At 44.3% G+C, this 18,142-nt stretch overlaps 1 protein-coding gene across 9 annotated transcripts in view; it reads left to right on the top strand.

Moving 5' to 3' along the window:
• Window positions 1-18,142, top strand: part of LOC129853079 (dmX-like protein 1) — a 65,435-nt gene that overhangs the window by 8,419 nt on the left and 38,874 nt on the right. For all 9 annotated transcript variants that reach the window (XM_055918756.1, XM_055918755.1, XM_055918758.1 and 6 more), the window contains 9 exons: window positions 236-313; window positions 496-574; window positions 867-1,002; window positions 1,125-1,191; window positions 1,328-1,506; window positions 1,590-1,797; window positions 2,335-2,506; window positions 4,296-4,475; window positions 5,257-5,492. In XM_055918756.1, the coding sequence (XP_055774731.1) occupies window positions 236-313; window positions 496-574; window positions 867-1,002; window positions 1,125-1,191; window positions 1,328-1,506; window positions 1,590-1,797; window positions 2,335-2,506; window positions 4,296-4,475; window positions 5,257-5,492 (1,335 nt within the window). The remainder of the gene's footprint in view (window positions 1-235; window positions 314-495; window positions 575-866; window positions 1,003-1,124; window positions 1,192-1,327; window positions 1,507-1,589; window positions 1,798-2,334; window positions 2,507-4,295; window positions 4,476-5,256; window positions 5,493-18,142) is intronic.

Below are 18,142 nucleotides of genomic sequence, written 5' to 3' on the forward strand. Positions count from 1 at the left end.
TATAATTCATGTGGTTATTTACAATTTGTGTGGATGCTATTACCACAACTATCTTAAGTCATAATTGCAGTACTCATATCTTTAATCATCTTTACTCTAACCAGTAGGCTGCAGCTCACAGTCCTTTTCAAAATTCACAATATTGTGCTTGGTACTTGTTATGGTATAATGAGAGTGAGAAGGTCAAGCCTTCACATTGAATAAAATGTCCCTTCTCTTCAATTGCTGCTGACAGGTTGCAGCTTCCTATGGAAGTATTGTCTGTGTCTTTGAGCCGGTTCAGCTCATGAACCAGAAGGACAGGACATCAGCAGTAAGTGCTATTTGTATTGATTCTCTAATAGTAATTGATTCTCTAATAGTAATTGATTCTTACTGACTGCAGTGTAACTTCCTGATACAAATAATATGTGAGGAAATTTATTAATTTATTGTTCCTAATGACTTGGTATTGACAATTTGGATTTGATCGTTTGAATGCTTGTGTTCTTACAGGAACTGAGCTACCAGTGGCAGAAGAGTGGACAGTTTGTTTTGCAGTCCATAGTGCGTAACCTGGCCTGGGACCCCACAGGTAAATTCATTATTCTATGTATATTTGGTATCTTTCCAAATTCAAATGGCACTCGAACATCTGAGCTATCTTTGTTACAGGTGTATAGTAACAGTTGAATAACATGAGAAAAAATAAGAAACCCACACACTGCTCTTGATAGTATCTCTGCTCTGTAATAAGCTTTATGGATCCAGGTTAAGATTACCCACTGCTCTTGATACTATCTTTGCAAATTAAAACGTCCTGTGTTCTTTAAAAATAATCTTCTCTCTCTCCATTGTCTGATCTTTGTTTTATATTTTGCACACAGGCACTCGTCTCTTAACTGGGTCCGCTAGCCTCCAGCTGTGGTCCAATATCAGCGATGGTTTTGATGAGGAAGGGGAACAGACAGACATCACCATTGGTGACCCTCGGTGTCCCTGGAGGTGTATCTGGCACTGCAAGTAAGAACTGCACTATGAAATAGTCCAAATGTAGCCTGTTTTGAAGAATAAAAAAAGATTCCCCCAAAAAACATTCTCATGGATCCATCTGATGTATTGTTGTGTTCCCCTCATCTTAATAGAACCGCCACCCCAATTCAGCTCATGAAGTTCTCTCCAGATGGAGAATTCTTTGCTACTGCCGGACAGGTGGGTGGCCTTTGGTGTCCATTCATGCGCATAAAGATGTTCCTTTTTTTAAGTAAAGACCTTACAGAGAAACGCATTCTAACAACAGCCATGTAATCCTTTGTGTACTAACTCCCAGTGATGCCGTTGTTTTCAGGACGACTGTCTGGTCAAAGTTTGGTACGGCACCAGCAAATGGCAGTCTGGCGTGACCAAGCTGTTCACCCCACCGGAGCACAACGCTCAGGGCGAGCTCGACTTCTCTTTTGTCTACCTGGCACACCCACGCTCTGTAACAGGCTTCTCCTGGAGGAAGACCAGCAAGTACATGCCACGGTAAGGCCCATCGTTAAGTCTTTAGAATATGTTTCTCCATACCTGACCTGATGGAGTTGTGTCCTCTGTGTTTTTCCCTCCAGGGGTTCAGTGTGCAATGTTCTACTGACATGCTGTAAGGACAGTGTGTGTCGCCTGTGGGCCGAGACCCTGCTTCCCAGTGACAGCTTGCTGTCCGGACACACGCTCAGTCACGTTAATAATAACGGACAGAGCAGCGACTCACTGAAATCGTCAGGCAGCAAGAAGACTCCCTCTCGTATCAAAACACAGGACAGGAATCCCCTGGAGGTAGGAAGAATGTTTCCACCGCATAGTCCATCAGGCTGGTGAGAAGTTAAGAGAGCGTAACAGGCTTAGAGCTAAAAGGATATCTGACAGGAAGCTCGTTTTCCAGGCTTCGCAGCCCTTGAGAACATCACTAAAAAAATCTTGTTTCTATACTGTACATCCATTAATTAAAGTACGTCTGTTCATTTTGCGGACAAATGTATTTTGTTTTTTGTTGAGGTGCTCTAGTAACTAATTATATCATCAGATGCATTGCCTTCACTTTAGTTGTGTAAAGAACATTTCCTTATTGGAAGACTGTCATTACATGGTTATGCATCTTGCCAGAAAATATTGAGGAGCAAGGGACGAATTACATTGCAGGAAAAATACATATGCAAATGTATATTCAATGCCCAGAGGAAAGTCTGCTAACATTGCTGAGTTATTCATTAACATCACTGACTGCGATATCAGAGGTACTATTTTAGTTCCGGTCTGGTTTTCCAAAGCAAATGAGAGCGAGATCCCTACTTAGGAGCCATTTTGTTGCTTCAGTTGAATCTGCAGGAGTCGTGGAGAGCCCCCTTGAGAGGTGTGGCCCAGCCCTCCCTGACCGGCTGCCTTCCGACCCAGCAGAACAGTCACCACAACCACAAGACCAACAGCGTGCCCCATGCCAACGCTCTCTGCCACTTCCACATCGCTGCCAGCATCAACCCTGCCACAGGTACCGCACGCAAACAGTGGTTCAGTGGCATTAATTCAAGGATGTTTACGTTGTTTACATTGTTTAACAGTTCATTTTAGGATAACAGAGCCTGTCGTAAACCCCTTCTGTACTTCATGCATAAGAATGACAACGCAGAGGTTATGCCTAAGAGTCAATAATATAAGCCCCTCTAACTGACCGTTAGTGATGAAGGGTGGAATTGATACAGTTACATAACGGGATATTATTTTTGACAATATATTGTATCGTTTTGACAACATCGTGATATTATTAGGCAGTACCTGCACCAAAATACTAGTATTTTTCATTCATAGCTTGTACTCCATCTTTTTTTTAAATGGGGAGCTAATATGTTTCCCACACTTATTTCCATGACTGATCAAAACTCGTTTTCTCATGGCTCTCGCTTCCCTCTGCAGCAGACATATTGTGAGCAGTGTTTGGACCATGGAATCGCAATAAAATCACAGTTTTGGATCGCAATACGTACACAATCGTATCGGCACCTAAGTATTGTGATATCGGTTCACTGACATTATCGGCCAATATAGCAGTATCGGATGATAATTCAACCGTTAAACGATATTCAATAAATGGGATGGAAAAAAGGGAATCATGTTTTTCTGAACAATTGCGGCCATACTCATGATGTCATTGTCACAATGTATGAAATCAAGCATAGTTATTGAACAATTGCTCTTTTGGATGCCAATTCAGTTTGGGAAAATTACACTTTTTAATTTCCCCACTATGAAACAGTATATCGGCAGATATATCGGTAGGGTTACGATTTGTCCCCCCAATCGGAATCGATATCGGACCAAAAATACCACATCGGTCGGGCTCTAGAAAATATTGTATTGTGAGGTCCCTGGCAGTTCCCAACTCTACTGATCATCACACATATTTAGGGATAATGTGACCTGCCCAAGAACAACCAGGTAGAGGATTGCACGATTTCATACTGCGCCCGCCCCCGCAGGTTCTTTTTCCCGACATCCCACCTGCTCCCACCAAATCTCTTCCAGCTCCTGTACCCTGTCCCGCAATGTTAAAATTACACATCTTCAAAACCTCCATCTTATGCATTATAATGTGCAATGAATGCATGATTTCATAAGACATTTGCTGGTTGGAATAAAGTCAAAGTCATTTAAAGCAGCCCAGACAGAAAGTCCCTGTTCACCTTGTAAACTTACAATCATCTCAATTCAAACTGTCAGTAAGCGAATGGAAAGGCAACAAATAGGCTGTTGATAGTCTGACTAGTGCCCAATCATAATTGCCATTTATTTCATTACCTGTAGAAAATGATTAATATTCTTTCCAGTGAGAACTGCAAGCTGATAATTTATTTTATAATTCATCAGAAGTGGCCACAAACTCAATCACATCACATCAGATTTAAAAAATATATATATATATTTGCCACCACTACTGTTTGAAGCAGGCGTGAGCCGGTTGTGTAACGAGCCCCAGTTAGAGAAGAGGAGCCAGAATTACTGAGAGGGATTCATGTGATAACAGATCACAGTGCATTTAAACGGCGATATGGCCATTATTAAATCATTTGCGGAAATAAAATAATATTTTCATCCTGAATTTGTATTTCTGACCGTCCGCTGCCCGCCCGCAGCATGAACCATTCCGACTGCGCCGCACATTTCTCTGTCGGGCGATATGGGAGTCCCAGGGTAATGCAGGGCTCTGCAACCAGGACCAACTCTGGGCACAAATGACTGTACACCAGTTAAGTGATCCAGTATTGGTGTGTTGTTTGGAGCAGATATCCCCCTGCTGCCCTCTATCACGTCGCTGTGTGGGGGAGATGACGAGGAGCCTGGCGGGCCCTTCACCGTGCACTGGCTCAACAACAAGGAGCTGCTTCTCACCCTGGCCATGGAGGTGTTCCTGCAGCAGCTCAGAGGCAGTGTGGAGCAGAACCACTCGGAACACTCCCAGGAGGGTAGGTACTAGGTAGAGAGCAGGGGTGGATTCATTAGGACACAATGTTTTGCAACGGAAAATGCTTTGTAAAGAAAACAAGCTTTTTTTTTTAAATTGGACAAGTTCATGTTAGTACCTCAGAGTTTTGACTGTTTGCTTAGGTTTGGTTCCTAGTGAATACACCAGGGGTAGGCAACCCTTGTCCTGGAGATCCTTGCTAATTAGTGACCTTAATTCATCCATCAAGTAAGGGTGGAACAAAAACCCGTAGTCACCCGGCCCTCCATGGAATGTGTTTGACACATGTGCCCTAAATGATTGCATTCTCACACTTTACCAGATTGCACAACATGTCATAAAATAAAAAGTCATAGAGCAATATAATAACATTTTTTAGAGGCAATCTGCAGTTGCTTCATCCAATTTGGAGTTAATGAAATATACCCACTGTTTCTTGAACAATATAACATATAACTGCCTCATGAGCTTAGTTCAACTGTCGTACCTCATCAGAACCAGAAATAAAAGCTTGTTTTACTCCACTGTTTGTAAACAAAGTAAATGTAAAGAAACACAATATAGTCACAAAACAGGGTTAAAACTATAATTTTGTCATGGATGGTCAGCCCTGTAGCTCTATGAATTTGAGTGGTTACATTTCTCCAGCCCTATCCCTCAGCTGTTTAGCGAAACGGTTGGGGAGATCGCTTTGTTATTGTTTCACCTGCTGATTGACGCTTTAACCTAGAAATGAAAGGTCTTTGGATATGAGCTCTCCTGTCTGTCTGTCGGTCTCCCAGAGCCTGACTATGAGGAGGTAGAGGAGGCTTCTAGGCGAGCGGCCGAGCGAGGACCCGACGTGGCGTCCACCCACCTGCCTGCTGCAGCGGTGGAGCACCAGGTAGAGGTGCTACTGGAGGACTGGAACAGGGGGGCAGACATGCTGTTCAGTATCCACCCCATGGATGGCTCTCTGCTGGTGTGGCACGTGGACTGGCTGGATGAATACCAGCCTGGCATGTTCCGGCAGGTCCAGGTATGTTATCTTCATCAGTAAAGCAACCTAACTGACATTACTGTTCTGCATCACAATACAGTGCCTTCGGCAAGTATTCAGACCCCTTGACTTTTTCCACATTTATGTTACATTAGTCTTATTCTAAAATGTATTAAATAGTTTTTCCCCTTCAATTCCCTATAATGACAAAGTGAAAACCCTTTTTTCAAAAGATACCTTATTTACATAAGTATGCACCCTTTGCTATGAGACTTGAAATTGAGCTCAGATGTATCTTGTTTCCATTGATCATCCTTGAGATGTTTCTACAAGTTGATTGGAGTCCACCTGTGGTAAATTCAATTGATTGGACATGATTTGGAAAGGCACACACACCTGTCTATATAAGGTCCCACAGTTGACAGTGCAAAAACCAAGCCATGAGGTCAAGGAATTGTCCAAAGAGCTCCGAGACAGGACTGTCGAGGCACAGATCTAGGGAAGGGTACCAAAAAATGTCTGCAGCATAGAAGGTCCCCAAGAACAGTGGCCTCAATCATTCTTAAATGTAAGAAGTTTGGAACCACCAAGACTCTTCCTAGAGCTGACCACCCGTCCAATCGGGGGAGAAGGGCAATGGTCAGGGAGATGACCAAGAACCCAATGGTCACTCTGACAGAGCTCTCAAGTTCCTCTGTGGCAATGGGAGAACCTTCCAGAAGGACAACCATCTCTGGAGCACTCCACCAATCAGGCCTTTATGGTAGTGGCGTGACGGAAGCCACTCCTCAGAAAAAAACACATGACAGCCCGCTTGGAGTTGGCCAAAAGGCACCTAAAGGACTCAGACCATGAGAAACAAGATTCCTTGGTCTGTCTAAACCAAGATTTAACACTTTGGCCTGAATGTCAAGCGTCACGTCTGGAGGAAATCTGGCCCCACCCTGAAGCGTGGTGGCAGCATCATGTACTACTCCCTTCACAGAACGGTGCCAACTGGCTCTAACCAGAATAGAAAGAGGAGTGGGAGGCCCGGTGCACAACTGAGACGCCTCAAAGGTCCTCAACTGGCAGCTTCATTAAATAGTGCCCGCAAACACCAGTCTCAACGTCAATAGTGAAGAGGCAAACTCCGGGATGCTCCGGGAGTTCGTCTGTCCAATGTCTTTGTTCTTTTGCCCATCTTAATCTTTTATATTTATTGGCCAGTCAGAGATGGCTTTTTCTGTGCAACTCTGCCTAGAAGGCCAGCATCCCGGAGTTGCCTCTTCACTATTGACGTTGAGACGGGTGTTTTGCGGGTACTATTTAATGAAGCTGCCAGTTGAGGACTTCTGAGGGGTCTGTTTCTCAAACTAGACACTAATGTACTTGTCCTCTTGCTCAGTTGTGCACCGGGGCCTCCCACTCTTTCTATTCTGGTTAGAGCCAGTTTGCACTGTTCTGTGAAGGGAGTAGGACACAGCGTTGTATGAGATCTTCAGTTTCCTGGCAATTTCTCGCATGGAATAGCCTTCATTTCTCAGAACAAGAATAGACTGACGAGTTTCAGAAGAAAGGTCTTTGTTTCTGGCCATTTTGAGCCTGTAATCGAACCCATAAGTGCTGATGCTCCAGATACTCAACTAGTCTAAATAAGGCCAATTTTATTGCTTCTTTAATCACCACCAACGTTTTCAGCTGTGCTAACATAATTGCAAAAGGGTTTTCTAATGATAAATTAGCCTTTTTAAAATGATAAACTTGGATTAGCTAACACAACGTGCCATTGGAACACAGGAGTGATGGTTACTGATAATGGGCCTCTGTACGCCTATGTAGATATTCCATAAAAAATCAGCCGTTTCCAGCTACAATAGTCATTTACAACATTAACAATGTCTACACTGTATTTCTGCTCAATTTTATTTTATTTTGATGGACAAAGATTTTAGCTTTTCTTTCAAAAACAAGGACATTTCTAAGTGACCCCAAACTTTTGAAGGGTGTTGTATGTAAATGTGATATTTCTGTTTTTTATTTGTAATAAATTAGCTGTTTTTGGTGTAACATTATGGGGTATTGTGTTTAAATTGATGAGGGGGAAAACTATTAAATCAATTTTAGAATAAGGGTGTAATGTAACAAAAAGTAATGTGGAAAAGTTAAGGAGTCTGAATACTTTCCGAATATCCAAGTCGTATATGTATGTGATCAAACTGCATGTGATCTCTGATGGATTGACCTACCCTGTCATAAAAAAAAGTATCAGTAAAGTTGCATAACTGACATTTATATGGTTTCTGCTTCACAATAGAACATAACATTTTCTGAGTCAAGATAACTTATGCAGTCAAAAAGCAAGCCGTGAACTACCGCTCAGAATTTCTTTAAAAAATGACTACATATTTTTTAGATTAACATAATACAAACAGTTTTGGAGGAATTAGGTTTGTGCAGTAGGCCTAATACATTATCACAGCATATTGTCTGTATGCCTGGCCTTTCAATATTGTTCTTCTCAGACCATATTATATTTCAAATCTCAAGCTTTGGTAACAAAATAGATCACTTGGTGTAGCACTTCCGAGGCACAGCTGAGCAAAAATTGAAATAATTTGCTTTTTATTTTACTGGACTGATGGTACCTGCATCTGATGGTCATGGTGCTTTCAAGACAACTGTGAAAAAAATAACATCAAATCATGTCAGTGATCTTCAGGTCTGAGCTCTGGAAAGATGCCCGAGTTTCCGACTTTGAATTCCGAGTTGGATGACCGTTCAAAAAGATTCTTCCAAGTCAGAACTTGTTTTTTTCTCCAGAGTTCCTAGTTGTGTCGAACACTATATTAGTCTCAGCGGAGGAACCATAGGGAGGGGAAGCAGTCTTCCACCTGACGGCTAAACTCGAGTCGCACCGCATCCAAATCATACATTAATTCATGTTGTTCCTATGACCTGAGAAAGTGAAATTCCTTGATATTAAAATAGACACAACGAGTTGCTAATAATAAAGAACACAGGACTATTGATACACTTAGCTACTCGTTCATTGCAGTGGAAGTAGAGATGTTTTGTAATGGTGTTGAATAAAAAGAGAAACAAAAATAGCAGCTCTTTGCTGTATTCTATGACATTCTCTCTGGTCTTTTATAAAGTTATGAAAGCTAATGTAGGTTAATATCAAAGTTTGCTGTGGCCGGGGTCATGGAAGCTATAGGCATGGTGATTTGGAGTTCTCCGATTGGCCAGCGCAGTAGATGTACTCAATTTAGCCACAGATCTTCTGGTCTGCTGAGTAGGCAGATTTAAAAAAAAATATTTTCAGGCAAATGAAATGGTTCAAAACGGAACACTTTGCCTAACCGGTGCACAGGGCTTCTGAATCAAGGGCACCTACCGCTAACAGCGCAATACAAAAACAAAAAACCGCAAGCCTTTATCGTTGGCTTTTCTACAGAAATGTGTGGTGAGGCCTCCCGAGTGGCGCAGCGGTCTAAGGAGCTGCTTCGCAGTGCTAGAGGCGTCCCTGCAGATCTGGGTTCGATCCCGGGGTGTGTTACAGCCGGCCTCGAACGGGAGACCCATGAGGCAGCGTACAATTGGCCCAGCGTGGTCCGGGGAGGGTTTGGCCCGGCCCGGATGTCCTTGTCCCATCGCGCTGTAGTGACCCTTGTGGCAGGCCGGGCGCATGCGCGCTGACACGGTCACCAGTTGTACTGTGTTTCCTCTGACACATTGGTGCGGCTGGCTTCCTGGTTAAGCGAGCAGTGTGTCAAGAAGCAGTGAGGCTTGGCAGGGTCTTGTTTTCAGAGGACGCACGGCTCACGACCTTTGCGTCCCTCGAGTCCGTACAGGAGTTGCAGCGATGGAACAAGACTTTAACTACCATGAAATTGGGGAGAAAAATGTTTTTTTTTAAATAAATGTGTGGTGATCGGCTAGGAATAAAATTATAAATTGGATTTACAGTGCCATAAAGTATTCATACCCCTTGACTTATTCTACATTTTGTTGTTATAGCCTGAATTCAAAATATATTAAAATAAATGAAAATCACACCCTTCTATACACATTTTTTTAAGTATTTATAAATGTAATTCAAAATGAAATGTAGAAATCTAATTTACATACAGTACCAGTCAAAAGTTTTAGAACACCTACTCATTTAAGGGTTTTTCTTTATTTTACTATTTTCTACATTGTCGAATAATAGTGAAGACATCAAAACTAACACACATGGAATCATGTAGTAACCCGAAGTGTTGAACAAATCAAAATATTTGAGATTCTTCAAAGTAGCCACCCTTTGCCTTGAAGACAACTTTGCACACTTTAACAGATGCTCTTATACAGAGCGACTTACAGTAGTGAGTGCATACATTTTATATATATATATTTTTTTTTTATCATACTGGTCCCCTGTGGTAATCGAACCCACAACCCTGGCCTTGCAAGCGCCATGCTCTACCAACTGAGCTACATGGAACTAGTTGTCTTCAGACAACATTTCCCTCACATTCCCTCTTCTCACTGATAATTATTTACATTTTATTAATTTGGTTATTGCTTAAACTATCAAAGGAGGTTCTATCAAAATACATCGTAAGTAAACAAAATCAACACGCAAAACCAGACACGTCATCCTTTCAAACCCTTCATTATGGGCTGTACAATCCAACTTGCAAAACCATTGCAGTAGAAGGTTTTAACTTAAGACTTTTGCTTCATACAGTTACACATGCTTCATTAGACAATTTCATTTATGGATTCTGGAAATGACATTTCAGCTGGAGCTTTTGTCGTGAGTGGCATGTAAATGACAGATCGATATCTCAATGCATTTTTTTGTCTAAATGACTATACATTTTGCAGTGTGCAGACCACAATCAACCGGATACACCAAATAAACAATTTTTGTAAGCCTAAATCAATTATGGGCACGGTTGACCCCCCCCCCCCCCTCCCCCCCTTCACGGCACTCATTCTTCTGGCGTTTCTTCATTTTCTTCTTTAGATAGTGTTTCAGTTTGTCCTCCCAATGACACATGTTCAAAGTCGATGACCCTTGATAATTTCCCGTTTCAATATCTGGGGAATAATCTGATTTTCCAAAGCACCTGAGCATCATCCTTTACGGTCTATTATGTCTTGTCCAATTTCCTACCAGTACGTCAGCAGCATGAGAGAAGTTTGGACAGGATCTCTCTCCGTGCTCACTCCAGGTGGACTCATGTCGCACTCCTGAGAGAAAAGGCAGTTGATAGCTTTGACTGGATGCTGTGTACAGGTTACTGGCTCGGACTCAGGTTTCAGGTAGAAGTGGTGAAGCGCCATATTGAACGGCATTGTCGCCATTACTTCAGCCGGTTAGAGGGGATGAGGCTCACACTGTTCTTGGTCGAATTATCCCTTCCGTGCATCGACATACCATCATCTGTGGTCACCTTTGCCATAACCTCGGGAGAGGACAGACCAGAACAACAGTTTAGTTTGGGTCATTTCTGATTCAGGAAATCCAGACCAACTATTTACTGTATGACAAATTATTCCTACTACTAATATTATTAATATAAATGTCTAAGACACATGTCAAAAAGAATAACACAAATTGGCTTATACTCCCCTATCATCTTGGCGACCTCACTGCAGAGTTACGAGGTCAGGGAGTTAGAGAGCTAACCCTCCAGCAGACCCAATCTGGTGAGATTTGTATTGAAGCGAGACAAAAACAAAACAATACAAACACAACAACATGCACTTCTTCCCTTTTGACATGACTTATATCGTGATTTATGCATCCAAAAATAACAACACCACCACGATTGGGCTGAATCACACACAGGACTATTGATCAACTATAAACTTCTTCCTAATTATCAGCGTTTACAAATGACATTTAAATCTCACCAAATGTCTCTAGCCTTTCTAGTGAGGGGAATCAGGCCTCACCAGAAAATCAGAACAGAGGTCATTCAACCCCATTGAGTGTTTCTTTCCCTGTACCTCACTCATTATTCCCTGTTTATTCCCTTTCCCTGTACCTCACTCATTATTTAAAAACATTTTGTGTACCAGGTTTACATTGGGTTTTTCAGTAAATTTCTTGTAAAATATTTTACAAGTATACAACCAAAATTCGGGCAATAGATACTTCAGAAAATGTCGTTTGTGTGCCCTTTTTTAAGGCGCATCCTTTCTAATCTGTGAAAACCCACTAAAACCAAATGAAAAAGACCCCACACAATAAATCACAGTATTAACACCACTAACAAATATTCATAACACGTGGGTTGTGTGGTAAAATGTAGGATAAAAACAAACAAATTGGCCAGGCCTTACTTCATTTGGGAGCTCCCTTAACAGCTGGACCCGGGCACCTTTGTACTGTGTAGTACACAGTCTCAATAACGTCTCTCCTAAGGCACCTGCCTCAGGAAGCCTTTCAAATGAAGAGATAAAGAATCATTGGTAAACTTAGTTACATTTACATTTAAGTCATTTAGCAGACGCTCTTATCCAGAGCGACTTACAAATTGGTGCATTCACCTTATGATATCCAGTGGAACAACCACTTTACAATAGTGCATCTAACTCTTTTAAGGGGGGGGGGGGTTAGAAGAATTACTTTATCCTATCCTAAGTATTCCTTAAAGAGGTGGGGTTTCAGGTGTCTCCGGAAGGTGGTGATTGACTCCGCTGACCTGGCGTCGTGAGGGAGTTTGTTCCACCATTGGGTGCCAGAGCAGCGAACAGTTTTGACTGGGCTGAGCGGGAACTGTACTTCCTCAGAGGTAGGGAGGCGAGCAGGCCAGAGGTGGATGAACGCAGTGCCCTTTGGGTGTAGGGCCTGATCAGAGCCTGAAGGTACGGAGGTGCCGTTCCCCTCACAGCTCCGTAGGCAAGCACCATGGTCTTGTAGCGGATGCGAGCTTCAACTGGAAGCCAGTGGAGAGAGCGGAGGAGCGGGGTGACGTGAGAGAACTTGGGAAAGTTGAACACCAGACGGGCTGCGGCGTTCTGGATGAGTTGTAGGGGTTTAATGGCACAGGCAGGGAGCCCAGCCAACAGCGAGTTGCAGTAATCCAGACGGGAGATGACAAGTGCCTGGATTAGGACCTGCGCCGCTTCCTGCGTGAGGCAGGGTCGTACTCTGCGAATGTTGTAGAGCATGAACCTACAGGAACAGGTCACCGCCTTGATGTTAGTTGAGAACGACAGGGTGTTGTCCAGGATCACGCCAAGGTTCTTAGCACTCTGGGAGGAGGACACAATGGAGTTGTCAACCGTGATGGCGAGATCATGGAACGGGCAGTCCTAACAATTCTTAATCGAGTTTACTACATCTTGGGCAGGATAAAACCATGTGTATACAAAATCCTCCTTCAGACACATTAGATGATAGTGTCCCGTTAAGTGGAATAGGCACCTTCTAAAGTAAACAATCCCAGAGGCCCTTTCTTGTAATCTCATAATGTTGACCTGTTGCATTGACATATGTCCTGCACTGACTGTCCCTGTGACATAAACTAGTCAAAATATGAAACCTGTTGTTTTGACAAATCTGCTAGGTCCTTGTGCTGGCTTATCAGCTCAGTATTCAGGTACTACAAATATTTACTTGGATCTACTTACATTTTGGACACAGTTCCACGTAATGGAAACTGATTGTTTTAGATGGCATTACCTTCTTACTTAAATCACTGGTATTACCCAAACGATAGGATTGAGTAATGATAATTAATTTTCAAAAACGTATATTTTTCAATTATTCATACCTCTGTGCCAATTGTCCCACTATGTCCCTTACAGCCTGTTTTGAGTTCAGTGAGTGGCACTTATTTTCACTGGTGGGTTATCTATTTGTCCACAGGAAGCTTATCTCTAACCAAAACACCAGATGGCAGTCTCTAATGTATTGTCCCAATGCTTAATCCCTCCATTTGTCATGTGACCTTTTTATTGAAACAATGTCTTCAAATTACTAAGATATTGCATTATTAGAGTGCTTTCTGGAAGCCACTAATATTACCATTTACTTTGTTGATTTCACTAGTCTCCATATCTGTTTCCTTCAAGACCCTCCCAATCGTTCCATAGTAAGTCTGGCACCTGAGACAGTATAAACTGGGAGGCAGTGTCAGACCCCTACTACTCCTGGGGGAGTGGTTCAGGACAGACTGGGAGGCAGTGTCAGACCCCTACTCCTCCTGGGGGAGTGGTTCAGGACAGACTGGGAGGCAGTGTCAGACCCCTACTCCTCCTGGGGGAGTGGTTCAGGACAGACTGGGAGGCAGTGTCAGACCCCTACTCCTCCTGGGGGAGTGGTTCAGGACAGACTGGGAGGCAGTGTCAGACCCCTACTCCTCCTGGGGGAGTGGTTCAGCACAGACTGGGAGGCAGTGTCAGACCCCTACTACTCCTGGGGGAGTGGTTCAGCACAGACTGGGAGGCAGTGTCAGACCCCTACTCCTCCTGGGGGAGTGGTTCAGCACAGACTGGGAGGCAGTGTCAGACCCCTACTACTCCTGGGGGAGTGGTTCAGCACAGACTGGGAGGCAGTGTCAGACCCCTACTACTCCTGGGGGAGTGGTTCAGCACAGACTGGGAGGCAGTGTCAGACCCCTACTCCTCCTGGGGGAGTGGTTCAGCACAGACTGGGAGGCAGTGTCAGACCCCTACTCCTCCTGGGGGAGTGGTTCAGCACAGACTGGGAGGCAGTGTCAGACCCCTACTCCTCCTGGGGGAGTGGTTCAGCACAGACTGGGAGGCAGTGTCAGACCCCAACTCCTCCTGGGGGAGTGGTTCAGCACAGACTGGGAGGCAGTGTCAGACCCCTACTCCTCCTGGGGGAGTGGTTCAGCACAGACTGGGAGGCAGTGTCAGACCCCTACTACTCCTGGGGGAGTGGTTCAGCACAGACTGGGAGGCAGTGTCAGACCCCTACTCCTCCTGGGGGAGTGGTTCAGCACAGACTGGGAGGCAGTGTCAGACCCCTACTCCTCCTGGGGGAGTGGTTCAGGACAGACTGGGAGGCAGTGTCAGACCCCTACTACTCCTGGGGGAGTGGTTCAGCACAGACTGGGAGGCAGTGTCAGACCCCTACTCCTCCTGGGGGAGTGGTTCAGCACAGACTGGGAGGCAGTGTCAGACCCCTACTCCTCCTGGGGGAGTGTCAGACCCCTACTCCTCCTGGGGGAGTGGTTCAGGACAGACTGGGAGGCAGTGTCAGACCCCAACTCCTCCTGGGGGAGTGGTTCAGCACAGACTGGGAGGCAGTGTCAGACCCCTACTACTCCTGGGGGAGTGGTTCAGGACAGACTGGGAGGCAGTGTCAGACCCCTACTACTCCTGGGGGAGTGGTTCAGGACAGACTGGGAGGCAGTGTCAGACCCCTACTCCTCCTGGGGGAGTGGTTCAGCACAGACTGGGAGGCAGTGTTAGACCCCTACTCCTCCTGGGGGAGTGGTTGAATTTGTCTGCTTACGCATTGGTTTAATATCTCATTGTTTTGGGTATCAACAAAAACTCAATCTGGGGTACAATAAATTGTAGCATTAAGTCATTTTTATTTAACTAGGCAAGTCAGTTAAGAACATTATTATTTTACAACGACGGCCTACCCCAGCTAAACGCTCCCCTAACCTGTGCCAATTGTGCACCGCCCTATGGTACTGCCAATCACGGCCGGTTGTGATACAGCCCAGGATCGAACCAGGGTCTGTAGTAACGCCTCTAGTACTAAGATGCAGTGCGTTAGACCGCTGCGCCACTTTGGGGTTTTAGTTAACAGAAAATCATGTTCAACATTCATTGGGCCTATTGAACAGGGCATGGGTATTATTTCAAAATGTATTACCAGGGTGGAGGAATCCCATAAGCGTTTATAATTTTATTGGTTGGGGGTAAATCAAGTCTCGTACCTTTACCTAAAGTTGATATGCGCCAATCTTTAGACAGACCCGTTTAGACAGTCATACAACGCTTTAACCTTATCTTTATCAAATGATCCATAAAGGGACCACCCTGAACTTCTCAGAATACGTTTCACACCACTTACGTAAGTCTAAGTTGTATATTATTATTTAATTTTTTTCAATGTTACTTAATCAAATCTCTAGTAAACTATTATACATTCATACACCATATTCAGTAATAAACTCAGCAAAAAAAGAAACGTTCCTTTTTCAGGACCCTGTCTTTCAAAGATAATTTGTAAAAATCCAAATAACTTCACAGATCTTCATTGTAAAGGGTTTATACGCTGTTTCCCATGCTTGTTCAATGAACCATAAACAATTAATGAACATGCAACTGTGGAACGGTCGCTAAGACACTAACAGCTTACAGACGGTAGGCAATTAAGGTCACAGTTATGAAAACTTAGGACACTAAAGAGGCCTTTCTACTGACTCTGAAAAACACCAAAAGAAAGATGCCCAGGGTCCCTGCTCATCTGTGTGAACGTGCCTTAGGCATGCTGTAAGGAGGCATGAGGACTGCAGATGTGGCCAGGGAAAGAAATTGCAATGTCCGTACTGTGAGACTAAGACAGCGCTACAGGGAGACAGGACGGACAGCTGATCATCCACGTAGTGGCAGACCATGTGTAACAACACCTGCACAGGATCGGTACATCCAAACATCACACCTGCGGAACAGGTACAGGATGGCAACAACAACTGCCCGAGTTACACCAGGAACGCACAATCCCTCCATCAGTGCTCAGACTGTCCGCAATAGGCTGAGAGAGGCTGGACTGAGGGCTTGTATTCCTGTTGTAAGGTAGGTCCTCACCAGACATCACCGGCAACAACGTCACCTATGGGCACAAACCCACCATCGCTGGACCTGACAGGACTGGCAAAAAGTGCTCTTCACTGACGAGTTGCGGTTTTGTCTCACCAGGGGTGATGGCCGGATTCGCGTTTATCGTCAAAGGAATGAGCGTTACACCGAGGCCTGTACTCTGGAGCGGGATGGAGTTGGAGGGTCCGTCATGGTCTGGGGCGGTGTGTCACAGCGTCATCGGACTGAGCTTGTTGTCATTGCAGGCAATCTCAATGCTGTGCGTTACAGGGAAGACATGCTCCTCCCTCATGTGGTACTCTTCCTGCAGGCTCATCCTGACATGACCCTCCAGCATGACAATGCCATACTGCTCGTTCTGTGCGTGATTTCCTGCAAGACAGGAATGTCAGTGTTCTGCCATGGCCAGCGAAGAGCCCGGATCTGAATCCCATTGAGCACGCCTGGGACCTGTTGGATCAGAGAGTGAGGGTGAGGTCCATTCCCCCCAGAAATGTCCGGGAACTTGCAGGTGCCTTGGTGGAAGAGTGGGGTAACATCTCCCAGAAAGAACTGGCAAATCTGGTGCAGTCCATGAGGAGGAGACGCGCTGCAGTACTTAATGGAGCTGGTGTCAGCAGATACTGACTGTTACTTTTGTTTTTGACACCCCCTTTGTTCAGGGACACATTCAATTTCTTTTAGTCACATTTCTGTGGAACTTGTTCAGTTTATGTCTGTTCTTGAATCTTGTTATGTTCATACAAATATTTACACATGTTAAGTTTGCTGAAAATAAAAGCAGTTGACAGTGAGTTTTTTTTTTTTTGCTCAGTTTAGTATTCTCTCCTATATCTTCACATCACACAGAATCCCTATATAACGTTATCAATCAACTTAGGTATTTATATCCACACCACCCCATCTGCATCCTGTGCACCATATGTATCTTCAACGGTTCTCTAGCCTCCCAGAAACTATGGTACAGTGGTCTCAGATCACATGGACAATTCTCAGAAATGCCTATAGACTTCTACTTCCTATACATATAAAACAACACCCCATGCTATTACTAGTAGTCCCAGACTACGATGGGCAGTGGTGGACGGAACCCCCTCACTAGGGTTATAGATCGAAAAACTCTGTCCCTCAATTATTTGCAGATGTGTCTCCTCCTGGGCAGCTTGCAGTATGGGTCTGGGCGGGTCCTCGTCATCTTTTGGTCAGATGGGAATTTCCCTCACGTTTCATAAAATGCCCCACCGGTGTTCCTCGCAGACTCTCACTAGAAAGCTCCGCAGGCAGAATCAATCATCCGGTTTCGTTGACTCAAAATTGTCGTGGAAATTCAACACAGGGCCACTCAGTCCCTAAAGTACCAGTCTGAAGTCTGCCGGGAGCTCTGTCGGGGCAGTCCCGTTAGTGCTCTTATTTACGGCTATACAAACCAGTTTACAATTGGCTCATTCATCCCCCTCCTCTCCCCTGTAACTATTCCCCAGGTCGTTGCTGCAAATGAGAATGTGTTCTCAGTCAACTTACCTGGTAAAATAAAAATAAAATAAAAAACAAACAAGCTTCACAGGCATGGTTCATAGGGTTGGTTCCTGTATGTGACTGGCACCGTCTCCTATCTTAACTTATAGAACATATTCTGGGCGTTCTGACAAAAGGTCTGAAGAGGGGGTCGTGACGGTCTTCCCTTCATATCTCTACCCAGCATCTAGAGGAACCAATGATTGTATGAGACAAGATGTAAAATTCAAGGCTATTTCTTCAGACAACAGAATTTCCCCCACAATAGTTTCTACTCTGAAATGCACTGTCAACTGTTGGAAATGTTTTATAGACAGGTATGTTTCTTTCTAAATCATGTCCTAACAATTGAATTGGCCACAGCTGTACTCAAATCAAGTTGTAGT

The sequence above is a fragment of the Salvelinus fontinalis genome, chromosome 4, assembly GCF_029448725.1.
Source record: "Salvelinus fontinalis isolate EN_2023a chromosome 4, ASM2944872v1, whole genome shotgun sequence".
NCBI lineage: Eukaryota > Metazoa > Chordata > Actinopteri > Salmoniformes > Salmonidae > Salvelinus > Salvelinus fontinalis.